General features: G+C 36.5%; 1 protein-coding gene across 1 annotated transcript in view; it reads right to left on the bottom strand.

The window, feature by feature from the left end:
* Positions 1-27,306, bottom strand: part of LOC145662896 (mitogen-activated protein kinase kinase kinase 7-like) — a 270,133-nt gene that overhangs the window by 7,522 nt on the left and 235,305 nt on the right. Inside the window, exons 11-12 of the mRNA XM_081728891.1 lie at positions 21,054-21,202; positions 7,787-7,948 (exon numbers count right to left, since the gene is read on the bottom strand). Coding sequence (XP_081585017.1) covers positions 7,787-7,948; positions 21,054-21,202 — 311 coding nt within the window. The remainder of the gene's footprint in view (positions 1-7,786; positions 7,949-21,053; positions 21,203-27,306) is intronic.

Below are 27,306 nucleotides of genomic sequence, written 5' to 3'. Positions count from 1 at the left end.
TAATAATAATAATAATAATAATAGTGTCCTTTCTCTGTTCAAAAATATGTTTGGCTAGTGATTCATCACTTCCACTGCTGTACAAGAAGCAACAAATCACAAGCATATACGTGCTTTTTATAAGCCAGAGCAACAGGCATAATGGTCGGACGTTAAACTAAAGATTTTTTTTTTAAAGTCCTCAATATATTCTTCCATTTTTCTAAGACCACTTCTCTCGCTGACTACCTTCCAATTCTTATTTTCTACTGCCATCGTAATACTTCATTGTTTCCTCTGAAGTTCCATAGTTTTCACTTTCTTATTAACATTTATTATATTCTATTTTTTTTTTTTAATTAAAAAAAACACACACAAAGTAAACTATTCATTCTTCCCTCTGTGTTATAGTACATTTTACCATGCCAATGTGATCAGTTTAGTTTTCTTAGGGTACCGAATTCAGGTTTGGGTACAAAACCTCGCGGACCAAAACCTCGCCGGACAAAATCTCGCCTGGCCAAAACGTCGCGGGGCCAAAACCTCGCCTGGCCAAAAGCTTGCCACCCAAAACCTAGCGGGACAAAATCTCGTCTTCCAAAACCTCGCGCCCCAAAATATCGCCATACCCAAAATCTCGCCTGACCAAAACCTCGTTGTAATGATCTCGCGACACATAATCTTGCCTGGTCTAAATTAAGCGAGACGTAGTGTCGCCTGGGAAGAAATGTCGTCACGATAAAACCTCTTCACGACGATTTCTTCAATGTAGAATGTTCTATATATTACTACAATGTATATATTTAGTAATAACACACAATTACATTAAAATAATGACAAGAAAAATTCTAATGCATGCTTTGGAAATCTATATATATAAAAATTAAATGACTATGTTTGTTACATTATACCTCTTGAGCCATCCTACCGATCTCAATCAAATTTTCAACATAGATGAGGTTCGAGCCTAGGATGTCTTTTATAATTTCACTTTGTCGGCACAACAAAAGGGAGGGGGAGGGGGATATTATATATATATATATATATATATATATACAGAGCCGTAGCTAGAGATTTCGGCGCCCGGAGCGAAGTAGAATTCGGCGCCCGCACTCTCGCCACACCAAGCTCTTCCTTCCTTCCTTTCTTTTTACTTATAAGAAAAGCAGCAGATATTGTTATACTACACTGAATTTTTATTAAGGTGCAGGCGAGATTTTGGCCCACGAGGTTTTGGCCCGGCGAGATTTTGTCCCGTGAGGTTTTGGCCACGCAGTTTTGGCCCGGCGAGATTTTGGGCGGCGATGTTTCGGCCGCGAGATTTTGTCCGTATCCCCCGACTTCAACCAAAATCATGATGTAGTTTTTCGTTTTAAAATTCCTTTGGGGTTGGGGGGTTCACCTAACATACAAACTCGATATAATGTGGGACTTGCACCTAAAATTAATATGTACCTGTAATTAGTTAGGTTTCACCTGCAAGGGCTGGTTGAGCGTCACTCTGGCTGCATTATAAAAAAATGCTATTTTACAGCATTATTTGTTTAACTATTGTATGTGGCTTGCTATGAAGATCACAAACAAAACAGAGCATCTATTTCGTAAATCAGAAAAGAACTTAAGTGTTTATATTACTGATTTCAAATTATATAAGTAATCAAGCTTCGAAGTAGAGGTGGAAGCTAAAATGTATTTATTATATACAGGGTGTTTCAAAACAACATCGACAACGTTTGGGAGGTGATTCCTGACACAAAGATACGACAAAAAGTATAGACCAACCTGGTGCACAAATGCTTCCTTTCGGAGTTATAGGCTGCCGAAAACATGAAAAAATGAACTTTAAAAGGTCCATAGCTTCAAAATGATGTGACCTACCGTAATCGGATCAAGAGTTCACTTAGGAACTAATAAGTGCGCTATCCAAAAATACATGTTTCAGAATCCTGCGATATTCACGCAACAATTTTTATAGAGGTAGTTTGGCTACGGGCATATAATTTGAAGTACTCACCAACTACCTCTATAAAAATGGTTGCGGAAGTACCACAGGATTATGAAACTTGGATATTTAGATAAGGCACATATTAGTTCCTAAGTGAAGTTTTGACCCGACTTCGGTAGGTCCCATAGCTTTGGAGTTATGGACCTTTAAAGTTCATTTTTTCATGTTTTCGGCAGCCTATAACTCGGAAAGGAAGCATTTGTGCACCCATGTTGGTCTATACTTTTTGTCTTATCTTGGTGTCAGGAATCACCTCCCAGACGTTGTCGGTGTTGTTTTGAAACACTATGACTGTTAGGCTAAGGAAAATTATGATAAAACAAATTAATGATAATGGAAGAATTGGTGGAATGGAATGTGAGAGGAAACGGAAGCACTCCAAAGAACCCACGAACACGATGTTGTCCACCACAATATTATACCTAGAAATATTGTATTACTATATTAATTGATGTCTTTACCAAGTAGAAAAATAAATTATGAACACATACGTGCAAAACGAATGTTTCTATGCCAACTAGTTGTCATATTGAGTGTTTCCATATAAAATAATTGTGAAAATCTTTAGAATATGTTGTCTCGCATAACTAGTTATAGATTTGGATTTAAGCTTTTGTTCTTCTCCCTCTCTTATGAAATCGAACCTGTAACCTATCACAAACAGCGAAGAAAATAAATTACTAACAGTACTTGATCTATCTTTGCTTGGAGATGAATAAGTAACTATGTATTTTTAAATGAACATTTTCATATGATAATACAATACAAGTAGTGTAAATAAAAAAAAAAAGTATAGATGATTCTATTTCTTTTGATAGACAATTTTGAAACAAACATTTCCTTATCTGGTAGAGGCATTGTGATTTTTTCTACGCGTTTCACGTTTGACTATTTCATCATCCAGTTTCTCCCATCTCTTTCCTTCTACTCAACATATGAACTCATGGTTGCTAAAATGCGCAGCCATCTAAACGGTACCATAAATTACTACACCCAAAACAAACCTGACTGCTTCGAGACGCGAAGAGCTGATACATATGGGCGGGAACAAGACTTCTTTCTTTGACTCGTATAACAGTTCCTCGAATTCTTTAAAATTCGCATTGTGTTTTCGTGAATTATAGAAAATGTATTTAAAGAATGATTGTAAGTATTTTTGAAGAGTTCCAAGAATTATTTTTACAATTCATATACTTTTTTAAGAAAAGGTTAGAAAAAAATTCGCATCAGAGGAAGAAAAGCAAAAACTTGATTTCCAAAACTATAACATCAGAAGTATCAGAATTCGTTTGCGTGATTCATTTGCGCTCAAGCAAGGAAATCATCACAGGCGAAGGCCTCTCTAAATCAACGAAAAACTAACCATGTAACACGAAGATTAGGGATGATTCTATGCACAACACATAGAGAAATTACAGGAGATTTCATGAAATAGTGATTAATAAAATGTAAAACCTGTTAAAATAAACTTAAGAGTCACTTGTCAGGCTAACACAGCGACAAAATACAAACTACCATAGGCGATGGTGATAGCAGGATGAAACAGACTATGTGCTTTTAACAGTTCTAATGGGATATATTAAAAGATAATTAGTGAAGTTCATATTTATATTTCCACCATTGACATGAATATTCTAAATTTTATTAGAATAACGCTTTCTACGTTGTGAATAATTCTATCACTTAATTTGTCGTATTCCTAGATGGAGAAAGAGCGAGAAGGGAAATGGGAATCCGGAATCTGACAACGCTCCGCTAAGTGTCACGTACCACTGGGTACTGTTCGTGTTGCTTCTCATCTGAAAAGAGCTGTAGTATAGTTGTAAGTATAGTTAGGTTTCAAGTGTGTTATTGATATATAAACGAACTATCCAGTGTCTTAGTGTTTTGTTAAAATTTGTCTACGAAGACAATTCTGGTGGGAGCTTGTGATTACAAATAGTATTGGCCTACATGCATCTGCATAGAAAATGAAGAGACAAAATGTCGAACACTGATGGCGACTATTTACCCCTCGTGTAGATGACAAATATGGAGGCCATTTTTAAAATATTAGTATTATTAGATTGGTTTAAACTTTAAATAACACAACTACCATTTAGTTGTTTTTATATGGTTGTTCTGTAGTAAAAATAATATTTGTGATTTGAAATTTTGTTTAAGAATATATAAAAAGTAGGTCAGCAACAATTCACCGTCATTAGTTATTCTTGACTTTGTTTCTGATCGTTCAGAAGTAAGCAGGAATAAAAAAAATAAAAATAAAAGTTTATTATTCAATATTTTAAAATTATGTTTGTAGATATATAGTTACATCAGAAATACTAACTAAGGATGTACTTGAACTTGAACCCACAAAGTGGGGGTGATGTATATATTTCCTGAAAGCTTGGGTCAAGGTAAGATCAAAACCGGTTACGAAAATTGGGGAGATCTCGTGCATTCCATTTGGGGGCATCACTTTACTCATTGTTATTAAAATCTTTAAGTGTGTCCATAAAGTCCGTTGCAGCCCCGAAAAATCTGAAACGGTGAGACAGATGTGAAAACAGAAAAACATGTCTTTCATCATTTTAAAAGTACAACGTATCAAAGCAAAATAAATTGTCCCAGGGTCCCCCGCAGTGTCCCAGACGGGGTCCAACTGAAAATTTTTAAATGGAAAAGGGGGTCAAATTGCATATCGTATGAAAGTCGGTGTTAAATGAAAGAAGATAAATCAAGTCTCGACTCTCTACGATAAGCCTGTGCAAAATAGTGGTGGGTCAAAATTTTAACACAATGTTCGATGCAAAGCCTATGGCCACTCGCATGCATCTGAAACGGCGGGATAGGTGTAAAAACAAAAACACGGATATGTCATTATTTCAAAAGTATAATGATTCAAAGTAAAGAAAATGTTTCAAGGTCCCTCGCAGGGTCCCAGACGGGGCCCAACTCAAAATGTTGAAATGGGAAAGGGGTTCAAGTTGAGTATCGTATGAACACTAATGTTAAGTGAAAGAAATGAAACAAGTCTCGACTCTTCATGATAAGCCAGTGCGAAATGGCGGTGTGTAATATGACTAAAGCATTTTGGTGAAGGGCGATTAATATTTATTGGTTTTGGCTTCAATATTTTGTAAACCATTTTTTATATTAAATGCAAATAAAATTCAATTCCCAGTATGGTGCTGTAGGTCATTCACACGTGCAAAGAAATTAAGGAAGTCTCATAATAATTTAAAACTATGTCCAGTTAAAACATTCTTTTAAATAGGAAATATAAAATTATGTTATGTAGCAATATATCAAGGAAATAATAACACTTCCTACTTCACGTTATGAGATAATTATAAAAATGTAATGGTAAGCGGAAGAAATGGCGCTACCAAAACTAGGAAGAAAAGGTAGGTGGACAAAAAGAGTAGGAACTGAAAGAGAGTTTTGAAGTGACCATCTGACTAGAAGGATCGACATCTCAAAAATCTTCACTCGTCAAAGTCTGGGTGAGTACAATGCTGGTTACTATTTGATATCACACTTTATTATTCGACCTTCTCACAAAATTCGTTTAGTCATATTACAGGTGGGTCGAAATGTTAACAGAAGCATCATTGAAAAGTCTATGGCCACTCCTATTAATTTGAAGCGGTGAGACAGGTGTAAAAACAAAACAAAACAAAACAAAACAAAAAAAAAAAAAAAGTCCCAGGATCACCGCAGGATCCCAGACGGGGTCCAACTCAAAAGTTTCAAATGCCAAGGGGAGCACATAAGCAGATCATGTGAAAGCTCAACTTGGGCCCCTTCCCCATTTCAACATTTTGAGTTGAACCCCGTCTGGGACCCTGCGAGGGACCCTGAAACATTTTTTTTTTAATTTTAAATCATTACATTTTTGAAATAATGGCATATCCGTGTTTTTGTTTTTGCACCTATCCCACTGTTTCAGATTCATACGAGTGGCCAAAGACTTTGCAATGAAGATTGTGTTGATATTTTGACCCACCACTATTTTGCCCAGGCTTATTGTAGAGAGTCGAGACTTGATTTATCTTCTTTCATTTAACACCAACTTTCATACGATATGCAAGTTGACCCCCTTTTCCATTTAAAAATTTTCAGTTGGACCCCGTCTGGGACACTGCGGGGGACCCAGGGACAATTTATATTGCTTTCATACGTTGTACTTTTGAAATGACGAAAGGCATGTTTTTCTGTTTTCATATCGTTCTTCCGTTTCAGATTTTTCGGGGCTGCAACGGACTTTATGGACACGCTTAAAGATTTTAATAACAATGAGTAAAGTGATGCCCCCAAGTGGAATGCATGATACCTCCCCAATTTTGGTAACCGGCTTTGATCTTACCTTGACCCAAGCTTTCAGGAAATATATACATCATCCCCACTTTGTGGGTTCAGGCTCAAGTACATCCCGGGTAAGTCAATCAGACTAGGAATAGGTATGTGAAAAATGTGGTTCATTAACAATTTCAAGAATGAGTTTTTTGACTTTGTTTGTACACTGATTATATCTGATATGAATTATTGTTCTAAACGAAATATACATTGACATTATACATAAGTATACAGATTGTTATCAAAATAATGAAAATACCTCTAGTGTGCAATATGCAAGGTGTGTGACCGTTTGAAGTAAGTGAAGAGGGATTAAACGGACGAATGTGTTGAAGCAGGCACATGGTTGTGATACAAAATGGGAGACCTGTCTCGAGTTTCAGAGGGAAAATTATGGGAGAGTGGTTAATTGGTGTAAGATAGTCATTGTGTTAGAATATCGCGAGGAACGGTGTACAAGATAATGTGGCCTATAGAACTCGTCGGAAAACATGAGCAAGGAGTAATAATAGCCAGAAAACAATCTTCATAGTGAAACGGATCGCAAAGTATTGAAGAGGACTGTAACCAAGGGCTGTTAGGCGAATTGGATACAAATAATTGCGGAACCCAATCAGCCTGTAACAGCCTATTTTAACGACCACAGTCCGACGCGACTTGCATAACCTCAACATTCGTGGTCGAGTTGCAATTTCCAAACTCTGATAACCGCCAACAAATGTTTAGGCGTAAAGAATAGTGCCGAGAATAAGCAGGTCGAACTGATGATTGGAAACGTGTAATATCGTCTGATGAGTTCACTTTTAGATTATTCCTAACATGCCATATTCAGACGCCCAAAGAAGTTTATGCTCCGAACTATACACTCCCTACCATGAAACATGACTGTGGTTGTATTAGAAGACTCATTATTGCCAATGATTATGTGCACATTCTACGTGACCATGTGCATTCGATTGTTCAGATGTTTCCAACCAACGATGATGCATGTACTTTCCAGGATGTCAATGACTTAATTTCTATTGCTGGAGCTGTTGAGGCTTCATGAACATGGGGACCAACTACAACAACTACCCTGCCCGTCAATGTTACTGAATACCTGTGGTCTGTTCTGGAGCAGAAGAGATATCCTTCTCTAAACACAGTGACGGAACTGAGTGCTGCACTGCATGAGGAATGGCATGATTGTGAACTCCACATTCCCAGTCATACCATTCATGACTTACACACTTCCATGTCACGATGAATCAAATCTGTTATGCAGGTCAGCGGTTGTGCCGGTCGTATTACCCAGGTAAGCTGCATTTCCTTCAGTTGTTTCCATTATTGTGATAACCATCTTTTATTTGAATAGATTAGTAAGGTTCATTCCTTGTGGGACTCCAAATAAAATGAATTTGCGTTAAGAATGAAAGTAAAATTTGCTTGATCAGATACTCTGCAACGCTATAATATACATACCTTTTCATCCTTTAATTCTCGGATTACTTTCTCGTAATTTTCTCTATCCTGTTCATCTAACTGGCTTAAGCCTTCTGCTTCACTAAGTTTTTCTGCAAGTTTATCCTTCTGGTTCTTTAACAAAGCTATTTCTGTCTGTACTCTTAGGTACTCCTGTGCCATCTGCAATTAAACAAAAAATATCTTTTAACAGAAAGTTTCAGTATGCTTAGAAAGAAGAATATTTTAGAAAGAATAAAGTAATAACTGTATTAACTTTATTCACTTAAACAGACATTCATGTACAGGCAGCAACAACTGTAATTTCTGAAAGCAACTAGAGACACTTCATATAATTCAACACTCTTACATAGTTTTATTAGGCAATATTAAAGATGAAAAACTAATCTGAAATTATTAAAAACAGACATTTTAATAAGAGGGAACTTTTAGAACTGACTAAACATTTCTCTTTAAAATCATGTACGTGTTGCTATTTAGTAAAGATAACAGAAGGTATTAAAAAATTCCGCAAGATTTCAAAAAAATTGAGCTAGTTATTTGTTCGTACGTTATCTTCACTCTTACAAGAATCATTTATAATGTTCTGAAACGTAATTTTACTTTATTTATTTATTTATTTATTTTTTTTTTAACAGGAATGCTATGCCAGCGATAACGTTTGACACAGAGTTCCTAATTCATCGATTTAATGTAATAACTGATGATGTTATTGTATTTAACAACAATTGCTCAGCGCCCGAATAACTCGGATAAAGTTAAAAAGAGAAAAAAGGTTCTTTCGTGTTCGTACCATCTAACAATTCTGGACATGTGCAATTCATTTGTTCTCAAGAACAAACAGATGACCACGATAACGGATGGAAAGGGATGCATTTCTGAAAGAAGAGAAGCTAGTCTAAATCCACTCGTTCACTCACAAAAGGAGATGTTTCTGTAGAGGTTTCTGGTTGAAGTTACCCTTTCTTAATTCCAACACTGCTTCTACTACAGTTTGTTAAAGGGCAGTCTTGGAAAGTAACGTAACGGAAGTAACGCGTTACTTCGTTTTCTAGTAACGCGTTACATTTTTCCAACTACTAGATTGAGCAGTATTCAAATCTACCTTGAAAACACATTTAATCAATTTAAAATTTATGTTTAACGTCAGATTCAACGTCCACTTGCACAAAACCGATTTAGTCGTCAGATTCAATTCACAAATTCTCACCAAAATCGAGCATGGTCTTCTGCGTCAAAGGTGAGAATGATATGAACTTCCTCGTTGTTATGCAGATAACTGTGACATCATAACGTTATCGTTTTGCTAGGATACTGCTTAACAATAAGGAAGGTCGTGAAATTACTAGCTATGGTAGACCGTAACGGGCTTTCTAAATATTACAGCCAATAAGCTAAATTTAATTAATTTTTTATGTGAAAGTACACTACAATTCAACGTCACAACCTTAAAGTGTATTTGAACGAAAATTTACAATATTTGACAGTTGCAATTGTAATTCTATTTATGATTTACATTTACTGAAATCTAGCTACTTTCTCGTACTCAATTCTTATTAAAGCGGTTATTACTGAAATATTACGCACTCATGAAAAATAAACAAAATACATGATAATGGAAAACTTCGAAGAAAACTCATCCACAATAGTGAACCGCCATTTAAGATTTCTTCATATTTTTTTTCACTAATGTCATATTGTAGGGTTGTTAATATATGTGAGCAAAATCACCTCAGAAGTTTTTAACAAAATCGTCTGATACAAATTCACCCGTAGGTATAAACTACCTCTTGTGGACTTCATCAGGAGAAATGAGTTACGCCATGTTATATGGCATTAATGAAGAATTTACTTATGAAATACAAGGATTGGATTTTTAGTAATGGCAACAACGGTATATCTTGGGAAGTGGAGTACTTACAATGTTCGAAGTTTTACAGGCCCTTGATGTAATCACCCGCATTGTTAATCACACGTTTCCAGCGATGTGGAAGCCGCTGGATGCCGTTGGCAGTGCCTAATCTCTGGATAGTGCGGATGGAGCGATCGGTCGCCCGGAGAAGATCATCAATTGTACGGAAGCGTGTCCAACGAAGTGGTTCCTTCATCTTCGGGAAGAGGTCATAGTCGCAGGGACTTGAATCTGGAGAATACGGGGGGTGATACAGCACTTCCCAGCCCCAACGATGAAACAAATCAGTGATCGCACCTGCTGAATGTGCCCTTGCATTGTCATGCAGATTGATTGGTGGGCTCGTCAGGAAGTGGCGTTGTTTTCGTCTTACAGCTCCTCGCAGATTGTTTTGCAAAAAATTGGAGTAGTACTCTGCACTAACGGTGTGCCCTTGGGGGACGATATGGTTTATGATTACACCATTCCAGTCGTATGCAATGACGAACATAGCTTTCACATTGGTTGAGGTATTCCGAACTGTTGTTTTTCTCGATAACTCGTTTGATTGCCGTTTCAGCTGTGGTTCATACTCTGGCCCAGGTCTCATCAATAGCAATAATCCGCAGTAAGAAGGTCTCACCTTCACATTGATACCGCTCCAAGTGTGTTCGAGCGGCATCATATTGCAGCCATCTGTTTTGTTCAGTCAGATCATGTGGAACCCACCTTGAGGCGATTTTACACAATCCCAGGTTCTCTTTAGAATTTTCAGCACAGTCGAATGCGCTAGTCCTGTATCGTTGGCCAATTGACGAATCGTGGCATTTCGATCCGCTAGCACTAACGCGTTCACGTTCTGCACATTTTCAGTTACAGGAGTATGGCCGCAGTGAAGCTATCTGTGACATTTTGTCGTCTGTCATTAAAGGCTTTGACTCACCTTGCTACTGTACGGTATGGTAATAATGCACTTGCAGCGCGAACATCTTGCAATACTTCGTAGCGCTGTTTTGAATTCCCACCTTTAGCGCATTCAATTTTCAACAAGCTACTCTGATCTTACTTCGTAAACATGACTGTATTGCGCGAGCACTCACGCAGCGAACTAGTCCACGAGCACTCACTCAGAACTGATTTCTAACTGCTGGCGCTGCGAGCGCATGAAGGAGGGCATGCGAGTTCATGTGCTCTGAGGGAGGGTCGGCATCTAAGCTACCGCTGGCATGAATTATAATGGATTGCATTATTCCCGAGTATATGTATAGCAGTGTTGCCATTATTAAAAATCTAATCCTAGTATGAACGAAATTCTTAAGCAGTTTTTGGAAAAACCATCCAAAAAAAACTAGCCCTCCATGAATAAACTACTCCTCGTTGACCCCTTCATAATGTATAGCATATTACAGGACTTTTAATGTATATGAGGAAACTGTCCGAAAAGATCTCACCTTCAAGAGTAAAGTATTTCTTGTGAACTTTTTCATGTGAAATCACTTACAACACTGCAGTGCTAGTGATTACCTAGGCAAATATAAATATTTATGAAGTATGAAAAAAAATGCCTGAGCCGTTTTTGAGAAAAACACCAGAAAGAATCAATCAATCCCCAAGAGTAAATAAACTATCCTTTCTGATTTTTCCTACAAAAACGACTTATACATGATATAGGTTTTTAATGATTTATTTATTTTTGAAATATGAACAAAATAGTTAGAGAAGTTTTTTTTAAAAAAAATAGCAAATATTGATTTTCACCTGTAAATAATTAACTCTTAATTTTAGGGACAGGAAGAAAATTCGAACCCCTTAAAGAATCTTACGAAAACCTTACGTTTACAATTTGATCTCGATACGTTAAAAATGGTATGGCCTCGAGGCAAGTGTACATATTTACATCGGACGGACAGATATCCATAAATTCCTTTTTCGGAATGTCAAAGGCTATAGAACATGTAAATGTTTAAATCTCGAATTCAGTTTAATTTTCAAGATCACCATACCTTTTTTTCTTCTATCGATACTCGAAAGTGAACAAAATGCTTTCTCCGATATCTGCAATGTGCGAAGAACAAAAGCAGAAAAATCCCTAATACGACGATTTTCAACTTAGACCTAAATTTGATCTAATAATAATTATTTCCTGAAAGCTAGGTATTGTTTTGGTATGAAGCCTCCATATCTTTAAACATATGGAAAAGCTAATTGGAAAAATACTTTCTTGGTTAAATTTTAATGTTTAACATGGAACTATAGCACTGAAAGATTTTAATTAGTTAGGACTAAATGTTTCTCAAGTAGTTCGCCTTCGAAGCTACTACAGTGAAACCTGATATATATATATTAATGTTCATAGCACAGTGCTAACTAAGTTTTTGAAGCTCCTCCCATTTGTGCTACATAGTTATATTGATGATTCTATCACTAGAGAGAGTAACATTTAGTTGACCGCAAGAAGGAAGGTTCACACAAACACAAACAGAAAGATACAGAAATCAAATGGCGGGAGTAGTTACTGAGATGAAAAGAAGGGTTGAAGATATCGAGTAAGAAAATATTAAGAAGCTTAGTGAGTGTATGCATACGAAGAAAGAATAATTCGAGTTGCAAACAAGAAAACTACCAGAGAAGTAGTTTATGGACAGCAGAAGACATACATGGAAACAGAACTTCAATGTGCCTGTGAAGGTTTCTCATTGGGACGTATTATATTCAGACGGAAACCGATTAATAAGGTTAGTTTTACAAATTAATTATTAAGTTACTCCAAATCGTTGACTTTTGTTAGCAAAATTCTCTTAACCTCTCAATAGTAGACACCTTCCTAATACGGGCGAAACTTTTTGTCCCGCCAAAAATACAAGTATTATGGTGATCTTGAAAATTAAACTGAATTCGATATGGAAGAGAACCCTCCCGTTTACGGTCACTAAAAGTTTTTTTTTTACCCCAAACGTTTTAGAAATCCCTTTATAATGGATAGGAGTTAATCTCAGCTCATATGTATTTAGCACAGAAAATACTTTCTGTAATTTGAAAATGGACCTTTAACTGATCCAGCAGTTAAGCGAGAAAACTGACTTTTTAAATCATGCTTCCCCAGGAAGTTTGGCACATTTTCATGAACGTGGTTGGATGCAGAAATTCACAGAGTTTACAAACCCATCTCCAGAATGATCTGTTCTGCTTTCGCTCGAGGAACAAGTCACGCATACTAAAAGTCTTGAACTTATTTTGTAAGCTCGTTTTCACAACGTTCTTATTACTTGATTTCCCGTCAATACACGCATCGAGTAGAACCATCAGGTGTCGCTCTTATGGCTCCACTCAACACGGGAAGAGAATACATGGTATACAACGGAATCCTGGACGTGTAGTTACCGAGTGTCAGATTGGCTAACTATATGACAATTATGAAGGCTGCTTCAATGCGAAATGCGGTTATCGGATTTCAAAACTGTGGAATTTATCCTTCGAACCTAATGTGTTTCCTAATCGTCCTTCCGCACCTTCGCTAACTACTGAAAAACCCAATCTGGCGGCATCGGCAATGGAAACTGGACAAGTTGAAAAGTTACAGGAATGACAATCACTCACTAGAATCCACGAGTCCCAACACTGTTGATCAGGCAAGAGAATCTCCTGCACAAAACAAACGTCTAGGCCTACGTCATTTTCCATCTCCCCTTCAGAAATATTTCACTTACCGGAAACTGCAGCAGAATATCACTCACATGAAAAGCGTACTTGCGGGAAGATCAATTTTAACTTAGACGCCTTATAATTAATAATTACCGAATGCCCAAAAAGGAATGAAACGTGAAACGTCAGGTCAAGTTCAAAATACACAAAAATCCAAAATTGATTCAAAATGCTCTAAGCAAAAGAAACTAGCATGTAAAGTATATAATGTAGTTTCAAAAGCGGGAGAAGATAAAGAATTTTTCCTGGATGAATCTCAAATGATCAAATAATTTAACTCCATACCTTCTGAAACATGCCGATAGACATTATTTGCATTGACTCACACTTCTCTTTAAGACTTCGCGCTCTCAACAACCCCCTACTTATTTAACGATTGCAACCATTAAATGCTCATCACTAGGGCTCTGAAGTTGAAGACCTAAAAAGGACCTATAAAAAGATCTATAAAAAGACCTAAAAATACCTAAAAAAAAAGACCTAAAGACTAGAAAAAAGGACGTAAAAATAAGACCCAATTTAATCAGAATTACGTATTTAATGGATATAATGTTCTAGAAATACAAGCTTCTGGTAGGTTAACGGTCTGTCCTTCTTCCACAAACTGAAGTACTAACTAAAATAAGAAAACTTCTCCACCCTCATCCCTCTTGCTGTAGGACATTGTTACGCCTCCTTACCTGACTTGTAATAGATGCAGATCTGGTCTTATCAGTCCAGTCGTTGAAAAATGTCTTATCTTTTGAATTTTCTTTACTAAAGAAAAGATGTTTAAGAGGTGATGGGATTCGAGTTAACCAATAAATTTATTATCGAAAGATGAAAGAAAAAAAGACGTTAAGACTTATTAAAAGCTTAAAAACGACCAATAAATGAAATAACGCCGAGAAAGGAATAAAAAAGAACAAATAAATTCCACCATTTTCAGGCCTACAATGACCCAAAATGAACATATATTATGTTAAGCCTCGTCTTCGGGCACTCGTATAAAAGAGGATTTTTCAACTTCCGGGCCCTACTCATCACAAACACGATAAAAGATCAGGTAAAGAAACTCCTTTCTCTTCCCCTGCATTTGTCAAACTATTACTCGAAATTGTTCTTTACATCTACTATTCGTGCATGGAATGATTTTCCACCAAACATACGACAATTTCAGTTAATCAATCTATTCAAGATGTCGGTTGAGCAGACCATCCATGAATCTCTCCAGGCTTACCGATATCTGACAAAAATGATGATTTTTATTCTTTTTACTTGTTTCTCGTATTCCCTAAATGTATCTGAATATACTGTGTTTATAAGTAATAATCTACGTGTCCATGTGATATTATATCTATCTATATTATCTATATCTATCTATCTATCTATATACATACATACAGGGTGTTAATGAACTATACCGACACACTTTAAGAGGTGATTCCTCACATCAAAATAAGAAAAAAAAAAAGTTCATATGGACCTACGGCGAAAGTGCATAGTTTCAGAGCTAGGGCTGTCCAAAATTGCTAAAAAGATAAATTTCAATAGGCCCTAGTTCAAATTCCAGAAACTGTGGATGGTGGTTCTTATCAGCGTAAAGGAAGCCATGCATACACAATCCAAAATTGCATATTTCATCAATTGTCAGCAGGTGTGGAGGGTATTCCCTACAGGGTGTAATTCTCAGATATGTTTTCAATAGAGTTTTCAGATACACCCTGATTTCAAGAAGGCTCCAAAGTAGGCAGGAGGTAAACCTTGACAACAATGGACATCCAATGCTTCGAAGGTAATGTAGTTTGGTATTAATGTTGACGGAAGTGTTAGAAACAGGCAGCTCCATGTATCTTCGTGTTCGGAATAACGTGTGATGATATGTATTTCGTCACGGTATATTTCACGTTTTCTTGACTTATAAATGTGAAAGAAAACATCGCACCATGGGTTTTCCCGAGTACGAGAGACCATGCTGCCGACGATCCTTAACACTTCGAACATCGCACTAAAGGATTCCGTGTTCACTGCTATCAAGGCTTATCGTTTGCCTGCTTTCGACCAATCATAAAGTCAGAGCATATCTCAAAATTCGATTGCTGGCATGTCTGGGAATTTCACCTTCCAGGGAATAATCTGTACACCCACTGAACATTAATGAAATCTGTGTGTCTGTGTGTGTGTGTAATTTTTGTTATAATTTCAATGTGTGCCTTTTTTATTAGTAATTTATAAATGCTTGATATTATCATATTAATCTTGATGTTTGCATGGCAAGTGGGGGACAAGGCATGATTGGCCTTAACTTTGCCATGTGAAATAAGACTAAATAAATAAATCCTTGTGAGAGGATTAACCTGGAGTCATTGTGTATTTATACTGCAACGAAATATTTTCTAATTCAGCCGCAAAGAAGAATTCAGTGTGGAGTGTCACAAGTAGGCACATGGATTGTGCAGTGGTGCTGAAGAAATATGTGTAACGTTTTTATGCGACTTCTTAAGAAATTTCAGAAAAGTTCTTTCACTAACGGCATTTTGCAATTTTCTTTTTATTATTATTATTATTATTATTATTATTATTATTATTATTATTATTATTATTATTATTATTATTATTATTTAGAGGAGTTTACCCTTATAAATATTGATAGGAAGAACATTCTTTTCTTTACATTATAAAATTTGGTATCAATGTTGACATGTACGAGAGCCAGAATACATGTAAAAGATTTAATAGATACACCTAGTAGGCCAGTCGAATTAGGATTCTCGTATATGGTGCTCGTGGACATAATTGGTAATGATTTTTTCTCTTCACAGGATTGTTGTAATAGTGGTCCTAATCAACATACTGAAAGTCCTGAATGATCTGCCTTGTGCTAACTCCATCTTGGAAAATGGCGGACGAACACACATCTTTCGGTTTTCGGCTAATTTCTCGAAAACGGTTAATTTTAGAAAGAAAATGAACTAGACCAATTTGAAAGAGCGAAAATTTCCTATTAGATAGAGCTTTTACATTTCTCTCAAAGGCATTCTATCACCACTTACACAGCATTTTTGATGAGGTGATGTGTGGTGAGCACATCGGCACCCCTCGAAATATATTTGATTTTCTTTCTTGTTCGTAAGTAATGAAATTTTCTCTTCACAGTATCGTTGTAATTGTGGTCCTCATTAACATACTAAAAGTCCTAAATGATTCACCTTGTGCTAGCTCCGCCATCTTGGAAAATGGCGGACGATTACAAATGTTCATTCGGTTTTCGGTGAATTTCTCGAAAACGTCAATTTTAGGGGGAAAAAATGACCAATTCGAAAGAGCAGAAAATTTCTTATTAGATAGAACTTTTACATTTCTCTCAAAAGGTAAGCAAAAAATGAAATCTTTGAGTTTTATGTCCCACGGTTATGCCGGTTAGGCTAAAGGAGACGGTGATGATGAGTAATGAATGAAATGGTGGAATGATGAAAGTGGGAGGAAACGGAAGAACCCAGAGGAAACCCACGCACACTGTGTTTGTCCACCACAAAGTTCACTTGGTCAAAAGGTAAGCATTCCCTTAAAAAATGGCCATTTTTCTGATAAATTACAAATTTGTTTTTTAAAAAAATGTCACTTTTGCAGGATTACTGAAATGTTTTAGGGATTAATTGATCATTTTTCAACTCTCAAACTAAAGCCCATATTTTTAGAGATCCGAAGGATCATCGCAGACCACTAGGCGTTTTGGGGAGATGTGTGGTCAGCACATACGTTGTCCTCACCGCTTTTTTGTAGCTTTCTTGATCTCAGTTTGTTACTGATACTAATACAATGTATAATTTATTATTTCTAGCATACATCGGTGAAGAATGATTTTAGGAAGAATGGTTTAACAGGGGGGGGGGAGAGATTCCGAAACAGGGGTGTATGGAGTGGAATCATCAGAAACGTCGACTAACATACGTGGAAAAAGACTGAAACAAAGAAGAAGAACAAGAAGAATTCTTGAAACAGATTTGAGTTATTGATTGCTTACATCGTGCTCATTAGTAGAACTCTGGCGTAAGGAAAAGGCTTGTGTTCGGTATGGCTATTGTTCACACAAAGAATCATAAAAACAGTTTACAACAACAGCCAACTGAAGAACTGTTTTAAATATGAACTTTCCTACTTACTACAATCTCTATTTGATGAAGGAGAAAATGTGTCAAATCAGGTCTCTTTTCATGTTTCGACACAATGGACCCACAAATACTGCACCCTAACGAATGTAAATTTGTTGTTGATGGTTGTTTTATACTTAACCTGTGCTATGGCCTCGTCAAAGCACATTTCAAGACACCCTTTCTGCTCACATTGCTTGTCTTAAAAATAATTATGGTTTGAATTGCACTTTGGTATTTGATGGGTATGGTGAAACTACCAAGAACAAAAAAAGGGCTGAAAGAGCTCAGAGATACGCCACAAAAAGATGCACAAACTACGAGGTGAAGAAAGAAACCAAGTAACAGTTTCACATTTTTTTCTAACGAAAGAACTTAAGTCTAAACTCATTGGCTTACTAACACAAGAATTACGAAATCATTACATCAGCGCCTTGCAAGCTGAAGACGATGTTGACACATTCATTGTAAACACACCTATAAATGCTGTAAAATCACAACAAACTTCAATTGTCGGTGAGGACATTGATTTATTGGTTCTTTTAATTTTGTTAACTCTAGACGGGAACGATGTAATCTTCGTTAAGCCAGAAAGAGGAAAGGTATCCACTAAAACATACTCTGTCATAACTGAAGGAGAAGCACCCCTAACCTCAAAGAACATTTCCACATGGTAAGTGGTACTGACACGACTTCAGTTTTCTTTCACAAAGAAAAGGTCAAGACAATTGTACTGAGAGAAGATACTCGAGATGCCGTAAGTATCCTCAATAATCCTGATGCTACTAAGAATGAGATTCGTGAAGCAGGAGAAATGTTCGTCCTTGCATTGTACGGAGCTGACACATCAAATAAATGTCTTGATGACTGCAGAAGACAGAAATTGCAAAAAGGAAAATCGAAGTGAAGTTAGATAATAGTCTTCCTGCGACTTCAGATGCAGCCTCCATGCACATGTTGAGGATTTTCCATCAAGTGCAGTTATGGAGAGGGAAACACTTGATCCCGAAGAATGGGGATGGAAAGCTCATGGAAACATTCTTCTACCTATCCCACTGACTCAAGCACCGGCATCTGATGAATTAATGAAACTAATTTCATGTCCCTGCATAAAAAAACTGTGAAAGTCGTTGTTTATGCAAAAAAAAAAAAAAAAAAAAAAAAAAAAAAAGCGCGAATGACATGCACTGACCTTAGTAATCAACCTGCAATAGAAATAATGGATGATAAGAATGAAGATGGAAATTAGAATGATGATTACATTCGTGGATTAGGCCTCCAGGGGACAATGGAAAAACGAGCCAATTGGCCTCACCCCCCAATATGGGCCTTACAAACATCGTAAGAAATATCTGCGCTTGCGATATATGAATCACGAAGCGGAAAACATCTTTATTAGCAAAGGAGATTGAACTAGATAAGGAAGGGAACATTTCTATGCTCTCAAATACACAAGAAATACTCTACAGTCCATCCTTTATAATAAAAAATCAATTGGAGATTAATAGTCAATTATTCTATAAAAATACAATATTCCGCTACTAGAGACAATTTTCGGCTGATTTATATTTCAAGACAGGAAAACTGACCACAATTTCTGAAGACCCATAAGTATTGAAAAAAAGTATGAAAGTTCTATTTAATGGAAAAGTTTTTACTCTTTCAAAATAGCGCAGTTAATTTTCTTTCTAAACTTAACCATTTATGAGAAATTTGCCGAATACCGAATGATTTCTGATCGTCCGCTATTTTCCCAAGATGGGGGCGTCAACACGAGTCGGCTCATTCAGGACTTTTAATATATTGATGAGGACCACAATTAAACATTTTGAAGAGAAAATTCTATTCCTTACGAGCAAGAAAGAAAATCAAATATATCTCGAGGAGTGCCGATGTGCTTACCACACATCACCTCATCCAAAATGCCGTGTGAATGGTGATAGAATGCCTTTGAGAGAAAGGTAAAAGCTCTATCTAATAGGGAATTTTCTGCTCTTTCAAACTGGTCTAGTTCATTTTCTTTCTAAAATTAGTCGTTTTCGAGAAATTAGCCGAAAACCGAAAGATGTGTGTTCGTCCGCCATTTTTCAAGATGGCGGAGTTAGCACAAGGCGGATCATTCAGGACTTTTAGTATGTTGATTAGAACCACACTATTACAACAATCCTGTGAAGAGAAAAATTCATTACCAATTATGTCCACGAGAGGTACCTAATTCGACTGGCCTATAAGCCCTTCCTTAGCATTTTGCAAGAATTAAAATTTTCAAAGTGAAAACAATATTTTATTGACCACTTCCCTTCCACATATGGCACACTTAGTTACAATGCCTCTTTGAATAGAATTTATGTATAGAATTTGATTCTGAACATGTAGATCTCTTGTAAACCTCAGTTAGTTCTTGCTATTGATTTAGGGTTGCCATATTTCAAAAATGAAAATCCGGGACGCTGCCAAATTACGAGAATCTTTGAACTACTTAATATGAAAAGGTGTGTTATTTACTAATTTACTTTCTTCCATTAGATAGAGTTGTTCAAGCATTACGTAATCACATTTTTAGTCATTTTAGTAGACCTTCTCCCTAGTTAAGCGAACGTAAGCAGTTGATTTACCCCCTCCTCCATGGTAAGCATTTTTTTCCCTTGATTTCTCAATATCTATTATGTTTCGTGGTTTTCCGAGTCTGCTTTAGCTCATTCAAGATATGATGTTTCCTTTCACACGTTTTATCTGTTCGTTTTTTTTAATATAGAACGGTTAATTCATTGGCAATATGTTCTGGTGGCATTTTTTCAAAGAACTTCTTTCGTTGAATTTTTACTTTATTTATGTTATTTTTAATAAAGTAATAACTCAATAACTCGCATGTATGCTTACGTCAGCATGACCTTTTTTTTTTACAACTTTTGAATTGCCACACTCACAATTTGAAGAGAATAATTATATACCTAATCCTGTGAAAAAAAAGCATGTAATACTCCCTTCTTTTCTTTTTCGCTGAAATCCGGGACATATAAGCGTCCCGACAAATTTTTTTGGGATGCCAGGACGCACATCTCGATTCCGTAACGGCTCGGGATTTTTCGGGACGAATGGTAACCCTATATTGATTTCTCTCTCGTAGGACAAGAGGAGGAGAAAGCAATTGCCTAATGAAATATATTATTAGGAGAGATCAGTTCGCAAAACGAAAATTTCAATTCTAGTATGTAACAGCCAAAGGATTGGAGAGTGTGTCACATTCATTTCTAGTTCTGTCCAGAAAACCACTAGCCTCCCCATTTTGTCCATTTTTCCCTATATACAACGTAAAATACAAAGTTAAAAATTAAACTGCAATATTTAGGTCTCGAACCAATTTGAACTAAATAATATCAGTTTTCAATCTTTCTCATATTTTCTCATTCACTCACACGATCTAAACCTCTACAATAATTATCCAATATTATCTGATGAAAAGTAAATGTTCTATACTATATTTGTAGATCCTAAAAGTACAAGGTTATAAAATGCACAAACATTATTTAAGTATCTTTCTCACCTGTTTATGCTCTTCAAAGATGCGCATTGATTCCTGACACGTCGGTATTGGGGTAATAGGACGTAACTGTGGATCTAATAGTTGTGGGTCTAACGTAATCATCGCGTATGTATTTTCCAACACATTTTGCGAATTATTTGCATTTTTACCTAAAAAGAAAGAAAAAAAAACTTCAATTAGCATACTCAAGTATAAGCAATTAATAAATTTATAACATACATTTGATTAATACTGCATATACAAGGAAGAAAAATCACAATTCACACCAAAATTATTCCATAGAAAATGATCAAAAGGTTCACCTGAAAATATTTCGCAACACAAAAATAACAACACAATTAATAAATATTCAATTTTTTTTAAAAAAAGTTTAGGACACAGAGGTTATGAAGGGAGGGACCGACTATTAATGGGTGCTCCGAACTATGACCGAGATTTGAACCCAGTGCAGCTGGCGTGTAAACAGACCATTATGTAAGATGGATCCTCACAGCACAGACCAGTACCGTTCTCCAACACACTCTCGACTCCAAGAAATTTGGATTGAACCACACCAACTGCCCCTGTATTCTAGTTTTGCAATAATGGTCCGCACGGTTTGTGTGTTGCAGTTGCATTGCGCTCATATATAGTAAAATGCCAAGAGGTATATAGTGCTCATATACAGTCATTCTAGAAGAGGTAGTAATATGTAAAATACTCGAACGTGTGACTGACCGTCATTGCAAGACACGAGAATACATTCGCAAAAATACGCATCTTGTGTATAAGATTAATAAGACATGTAATACTGCGGATGGGTCTTAATTCCCGAGGGAAATAAATAAATAAATAAAAATTTAAATGGTTTGCCAGTAATCGCAACGCAGACATAATTCGGCGCGTTAAAGCTCTTGTGTTTGATCCAAATAAAACAACACAATACAGAGGTCATTGTATTGAGATTGGAATGATCTCAGTAATTACTGTATGTTATTAACCGAAATTTGAATCTAGTACAGATATATATATATAAAACAATATTACCATAAATACTACCTTGCCAACTTCTTGAGCATGAAACAAACAACATAAAAGCTGTCTGAACGGTCAGTGAAAAAAGGAGCTTGGAATTCTTATACTCAGACGTGGGGTATTGTGCCGTGAAGATGAAAGAACTTTATGCAAAATTATGCTACATTTTAAAATGTTATTTCGATAATCGTGATAATGGGTCTTTAACAAATTTGTGCTGTTTATAGGCAAGGTACGTTATCAAAAGCTACATCCAAAATATGATTCTGTCGCTTTCGTTCTGGAAATTTTGATGTTCAAGATATTCATCGCAGTGGGTGACGAATCACAGTGAAGGCACACAATATGCTGGGAAAGGAGAGCAAAACCGGCCTATAAGCAGTCATGATATGGCCAAGGCCCTAAAGATCCATAACCAGTGTTAAACTACTTGTAGAGATTTGGCTTCAGAAAAAAGCTCGGCGTCTAGGTGCCACATGACTTAAATCAAAAGCATTTACTCGATCGAATTTCTATTCTCGAATCTCCATTGAAAATTAATGAACTCGAGTCATTACTGAAGTCGTTGATCACGAATGATAGAAAATAAATAACCTACGACAAAAATGTGCGAAAAATATCGTGGTCGAAGAGAGGAGAAGCTCTACAATTTGTAACAAAGCCCACACTGACGCCAGGAAGGTTATGTTCTGCGTTTGGTGTGATTTGAAGGTCATCATGCATTACAAGACGCTACGGCGCGATAGAACGACAGACTCGGATCTGTACTGCCGACAATTAGTGTGACTTGACTACATCTAGCAGTTCAAAAGAAATGACTGGAACAAGATAGATGAGGTTCAGACTTGAGGTAGTTTTTATCATATCACTTTGACGGTAGAACTGAGGGGAGAGGGGATGGAAAATGTACAAAACAAAATTTAATAACTCTTGAAGTGCCCAACCGTTTTTGATCACATTTTCAACGTAGATGAGGTTCGGACCTGAAATTGTTTCAGTCATATCACTTTGACGGTGCAGCTTAGGGGAGGGGGAGGTGAGAGATATTTAAAAATGATCGAAAATGATCGTTATTAAAGTGGCATCTATAGTTTTGGGGGTCGCTGAGATAATCAGTGACACTTCCGATGCTGTTTAAATCCAAAATCAGCCCCGTAGCTTGGCGGAGGGAGGGGGGAAGATATACAAAAATGATCGAAAGTGACGAATGTTAGTGTCAAATCCATTGTTTTCGAGGTCACTGAGTTGAATACTGACACTTCCAATACCGTTTATGACCAAATTCAGACCCGTAACCTGGGGAAGAGAGAGAGACAAAAAATGATCAAAAATGGCCAAATATTAATGTCGAATTCATAAGTTTCGGCGTCGCTAAAGTGAACAGTGATACTTCCGATCCCGTTTAAATGTAAATTCAGCATCGCAACTTGGGGGAGGAAGGAGATATATAAAACTTATTAAAAATAACCATTATCAATGTCGAACTCATGGTTTTCGAGATCATTGAGATGAACAGTGATATTTCCGATGCCGTGCCTCGCAACATGGAAAAGGAGGATATATATAGATTTATTGAAAATGACCGATATTAGTGCCGAATCCACAGTTTTCGGGGTCTGTGAGACGAATCAGTAACACTTCTGATGTCGTTTAAATCCAAATTTAGACCCGCAACTTCGGGAGGAGGAGGGGAGAGAAATATAAAAATGATCGAAACTGACCGCTATCAGATAGCGCTTTAGATATACTAATAGTAAAAAGTGATTGACTAACGAAATATATTATTTTTTTTAAAAAAATAACCCAACGAAGTTGGTAATAGATACTAGTAATCTATATTTACAAGTGCGACTTCAAATAACTTGGAGTTTGATGCCGTTATTCTGCATTTCTAATATAGGTCAAAAGTATTTATATAAATTGAGTTTAAGCAAAAGACATAAACAGTTTAGTCGTTTCCAGTTTTCACTCAAATTACTCTAAAATATGAAGAGTTTTGATTATAATAATTATTATTTTATTTTTTCTCTCTCTTTTGGTGAATATTGCTAAACATATCATCATCATCATCATCATCGCTATTCTACCAATAAGGCAGGTCACTTGCTGCATCTGAGAAGCTTCGAAGTACGGTGGTCCTCAACTAGTCTCTTCGTCTTTGACGTAGCACTTTTCTGTTGTAAAACCTTACTTCAACTACAGTCTCCTTCCCTCCCTCCCTCTGTTTTCTTCTACAATACCGTAGCACGTCCCTCATAATACAGTTTCTCTTCAGTTAATATCCCAACCAGTTCCTCTTTCTCCTCTTAACAATATCTAAAATTCTTCTTCCCCCCCCCCCTACTGTTAATATTTCTAACACCTTCTTATTCATTTTCCGTTCTCTCCTTTTTCCTCCATGTTCATGTTCCGAAAGCTTGCAATGTTTTCATCGCTTTTGCGTAATGTTCATGTTTCTGCCTTATAGAGTACGTACTGGAATCAGTAAAACAAAATCTCAATATTTGATTTTAAGTTTGTTTAATAAGGAATAGCTAATCGTGGTTGAAAAAGAAAAATCTGACGCCTTAGGAGTGTAAAAATAATTCTGTAATTCATGGTATTTCAATAATCAGTCATATCATGATTTTCTTTCATGAGTCTCGGGGGGTAGCCTCCCCAGTTTGGAAATCAATGAAGTGTTGAATCTCTTAAAAATATAAACAGATTACGAAACGTTGTGATTTATCTTATAAGTAGTGAAGCGAGGGCACATATTAAAAAAATAAAGGTCATCACCTATGTTGTACATTATCATCATACTTAGACGAAGGTAAAACTATATTACATTTAGAAACATGTATTTCCGTTACCATTGGCGCATTGTAGAGTTTATTATTCCTTATATCCAGAGTCAAATTTCCCTATGAAAGCATAAGATTTCTTAAATGCAAGACTCTTGCAAGCAAGACCAAGACCAAGACTGAGTGCGCAAGACCAAGACCAAGACCAAGACTGGATGTGCAAGACGAAGACCAAGACCACCTCGGTCTTGGTCTTGGTCTTGCATTTGCTCATCACTACTCAGCCTTATCGAACACCCCTAGGTTCAAGAGTAATGAAGTCACAAAAGCAGTCATTTTTTTCTTTACATGTACCTTCCCTCTCCCCTACGTTGTCTCGTCAAAGTGAAACGATAAAAAACACCCAAGGCCCGACTTTCATATATGTTTAAAATTTGATCGAGATTGGTTGGGTGGTTCAAATTTTATTAGGTTTTATTATTTTTTATTTATACGTCCCCCTCCCCTAGGATCTACCGTTAAAGTGAAATTACAAAAATGTTTCCAGATCCGAACCTCATGTATATTGAAAATTTGATTGAGATCGGTCGGATAGTTCAAGAGTTATTAAGTTACAAAAATAGTCACTTTCAGTCTTATATAAATTGATGATTTTTATATATATCTCCCCCTCCTTCTCCTCCCCTATGTTGCTCAGCCAAATTTAAATTATAAAAGCGATCCCAGGCCTGAACCTCATGTATGTTGAAAATTTAATCAAGATCGGTCGAGTGGTTCAGGAGATTTAGAGTCACAAACATAGTGATTTTCAATTATATATATATATATATATATATATATATATATATATATATATATATATATATATATATATATATATATATATATATATATATATATATATATAAATTAAGTATTCTACCTTTCGGCAGGTCCTGGGACTAATGAGGATTTTTTTTTTCAATTTTAGATTTAGACCTGGAAATGTTTCTCCCACTTTTCTCGATCTTCAGCTTCCTCTTTTAACTCCAATATTTTCTCCTATGTTTCAAATCATCGATCAGCTGTGTTCTTTTTCTTCCTATTCCTTGCTTCCCTTCCATCTTTCCTTCTATGGCGGTGTGAAGAAGACAATTTCTTCGCAAGATGTGTCCAATCCAATTGACCTTCCTACGGAGGATGGAGGCTAGATGTGTCCTCTTCTATCCTATCCGTTTTAAAACATCTTCATTTGTTGCTCTCTCTGTCCATTTTATCTTCTCCATCTTCCTCCAACACCACATTTCGAAGCTCTCTAAATATTTCTTCTCTAAGTTCCGTAATGTCCAAGTCTCTGAACCATACAGTCCAATGTTCCATATAGAGCACCTGACCAACTTCTTCCAATATTGAGCCAACTAGTTAAGAGTGATTTTTTCTTGTTGAATGCTTCTTTAGCTATGGCAATCCTTGACCTGATCTCTTCGGTGCAGTAAGCGTCTCTCAAAATACTTTCCAGATACTTGAAATTAACGACCTCTTCAACTTCTCTTTGTTCTACTCTGATCTGTAAGGGCGTGTTTTCACGGGATATTCTCATGACTTCCGACTTTTCGATGTTAATTTCCATTCCATACAGTTTCCCAGTGTCAACTATTTTGTCAATCATCTCCTGTAGTCCTCCTTGTCGAAGCTTTAGAGAAAACTTCTTAAGTTCTGTTTTTTATTTAAAGTATTTTCCTCTCTATCTTCAGAGCCTTTCGAAATTATTCCGATGTCACACATTTTTACTTTGTTAATTCACATATTCTTGTGAAATATTTCTCCAATAATAGTTGTAACACTCGGTGGATCACGTACCAAAACGACAAGAACAGAAGAGCCGGAGTCAAAAGGGTCCTAGCTTTGTCAAAACGATTTCACATCAGAATCCTTTACGTCGAAACGATTCCGCGCCTGCGTTAAAAGAAAGACTCCGGGTCAAAATCAATATCAAAACGACTCCGATGAAAGCCTGATCGACAAGATCTAGACTCCGAAGGAACCCTATCATAAAGGCAACATGCCACAATTTTATGGGTCAAAACGCCTCGCATTAAAGGAGTCTGAAATCGATAGGCAAAAATCAAAATATCTAAAGTACACATAAAAAAAAAAAACTGTTGATTACATATTTTACTTGTGTTGAAAGAACATGATTGCTGAACTCGAGTTTGCGAGTGAATTCTTCGGCTTGTGTGAAGTACAGCATAATTTAGAATTGAATGCTGCATCTGAAATCGCAGAGGGGGTCAGACAAAACGGACGTATGACCAACGATGTGATAGGAATAATTGTAAATTTCTGGGGATGGACACCGCTGTACAGTATAATTCATTGATGGTTACCAGTACATTCTTGATACTTCAGTAAGCCAGCAAGACCGCAGAGACCAGTTTTGGGAAGTAACGTAAAGGAAATAACGTTTTCTACTAACG

Source organism: Thermobia domestica, chromosome 10 (assembly GCF_964235325.1).
Source record: "Thermobia domestica chromosome 10, izTheDome1.hap1.1, whole genome shotgun sequence".
In the NCBI taxonomy this organism is placed as follows: domain Eukaryota; kingdom Metazoa; phylum Arthropoda; class Insecta; order Zygentoma; family Lepismatidae; genus Thermobia; species Thermobia domestica.
The sequence above is the reverse complement of the archived record's forward strand: the minus strand, read 5'-3'. Positions and strand labels throughout refer to the sequence as shown.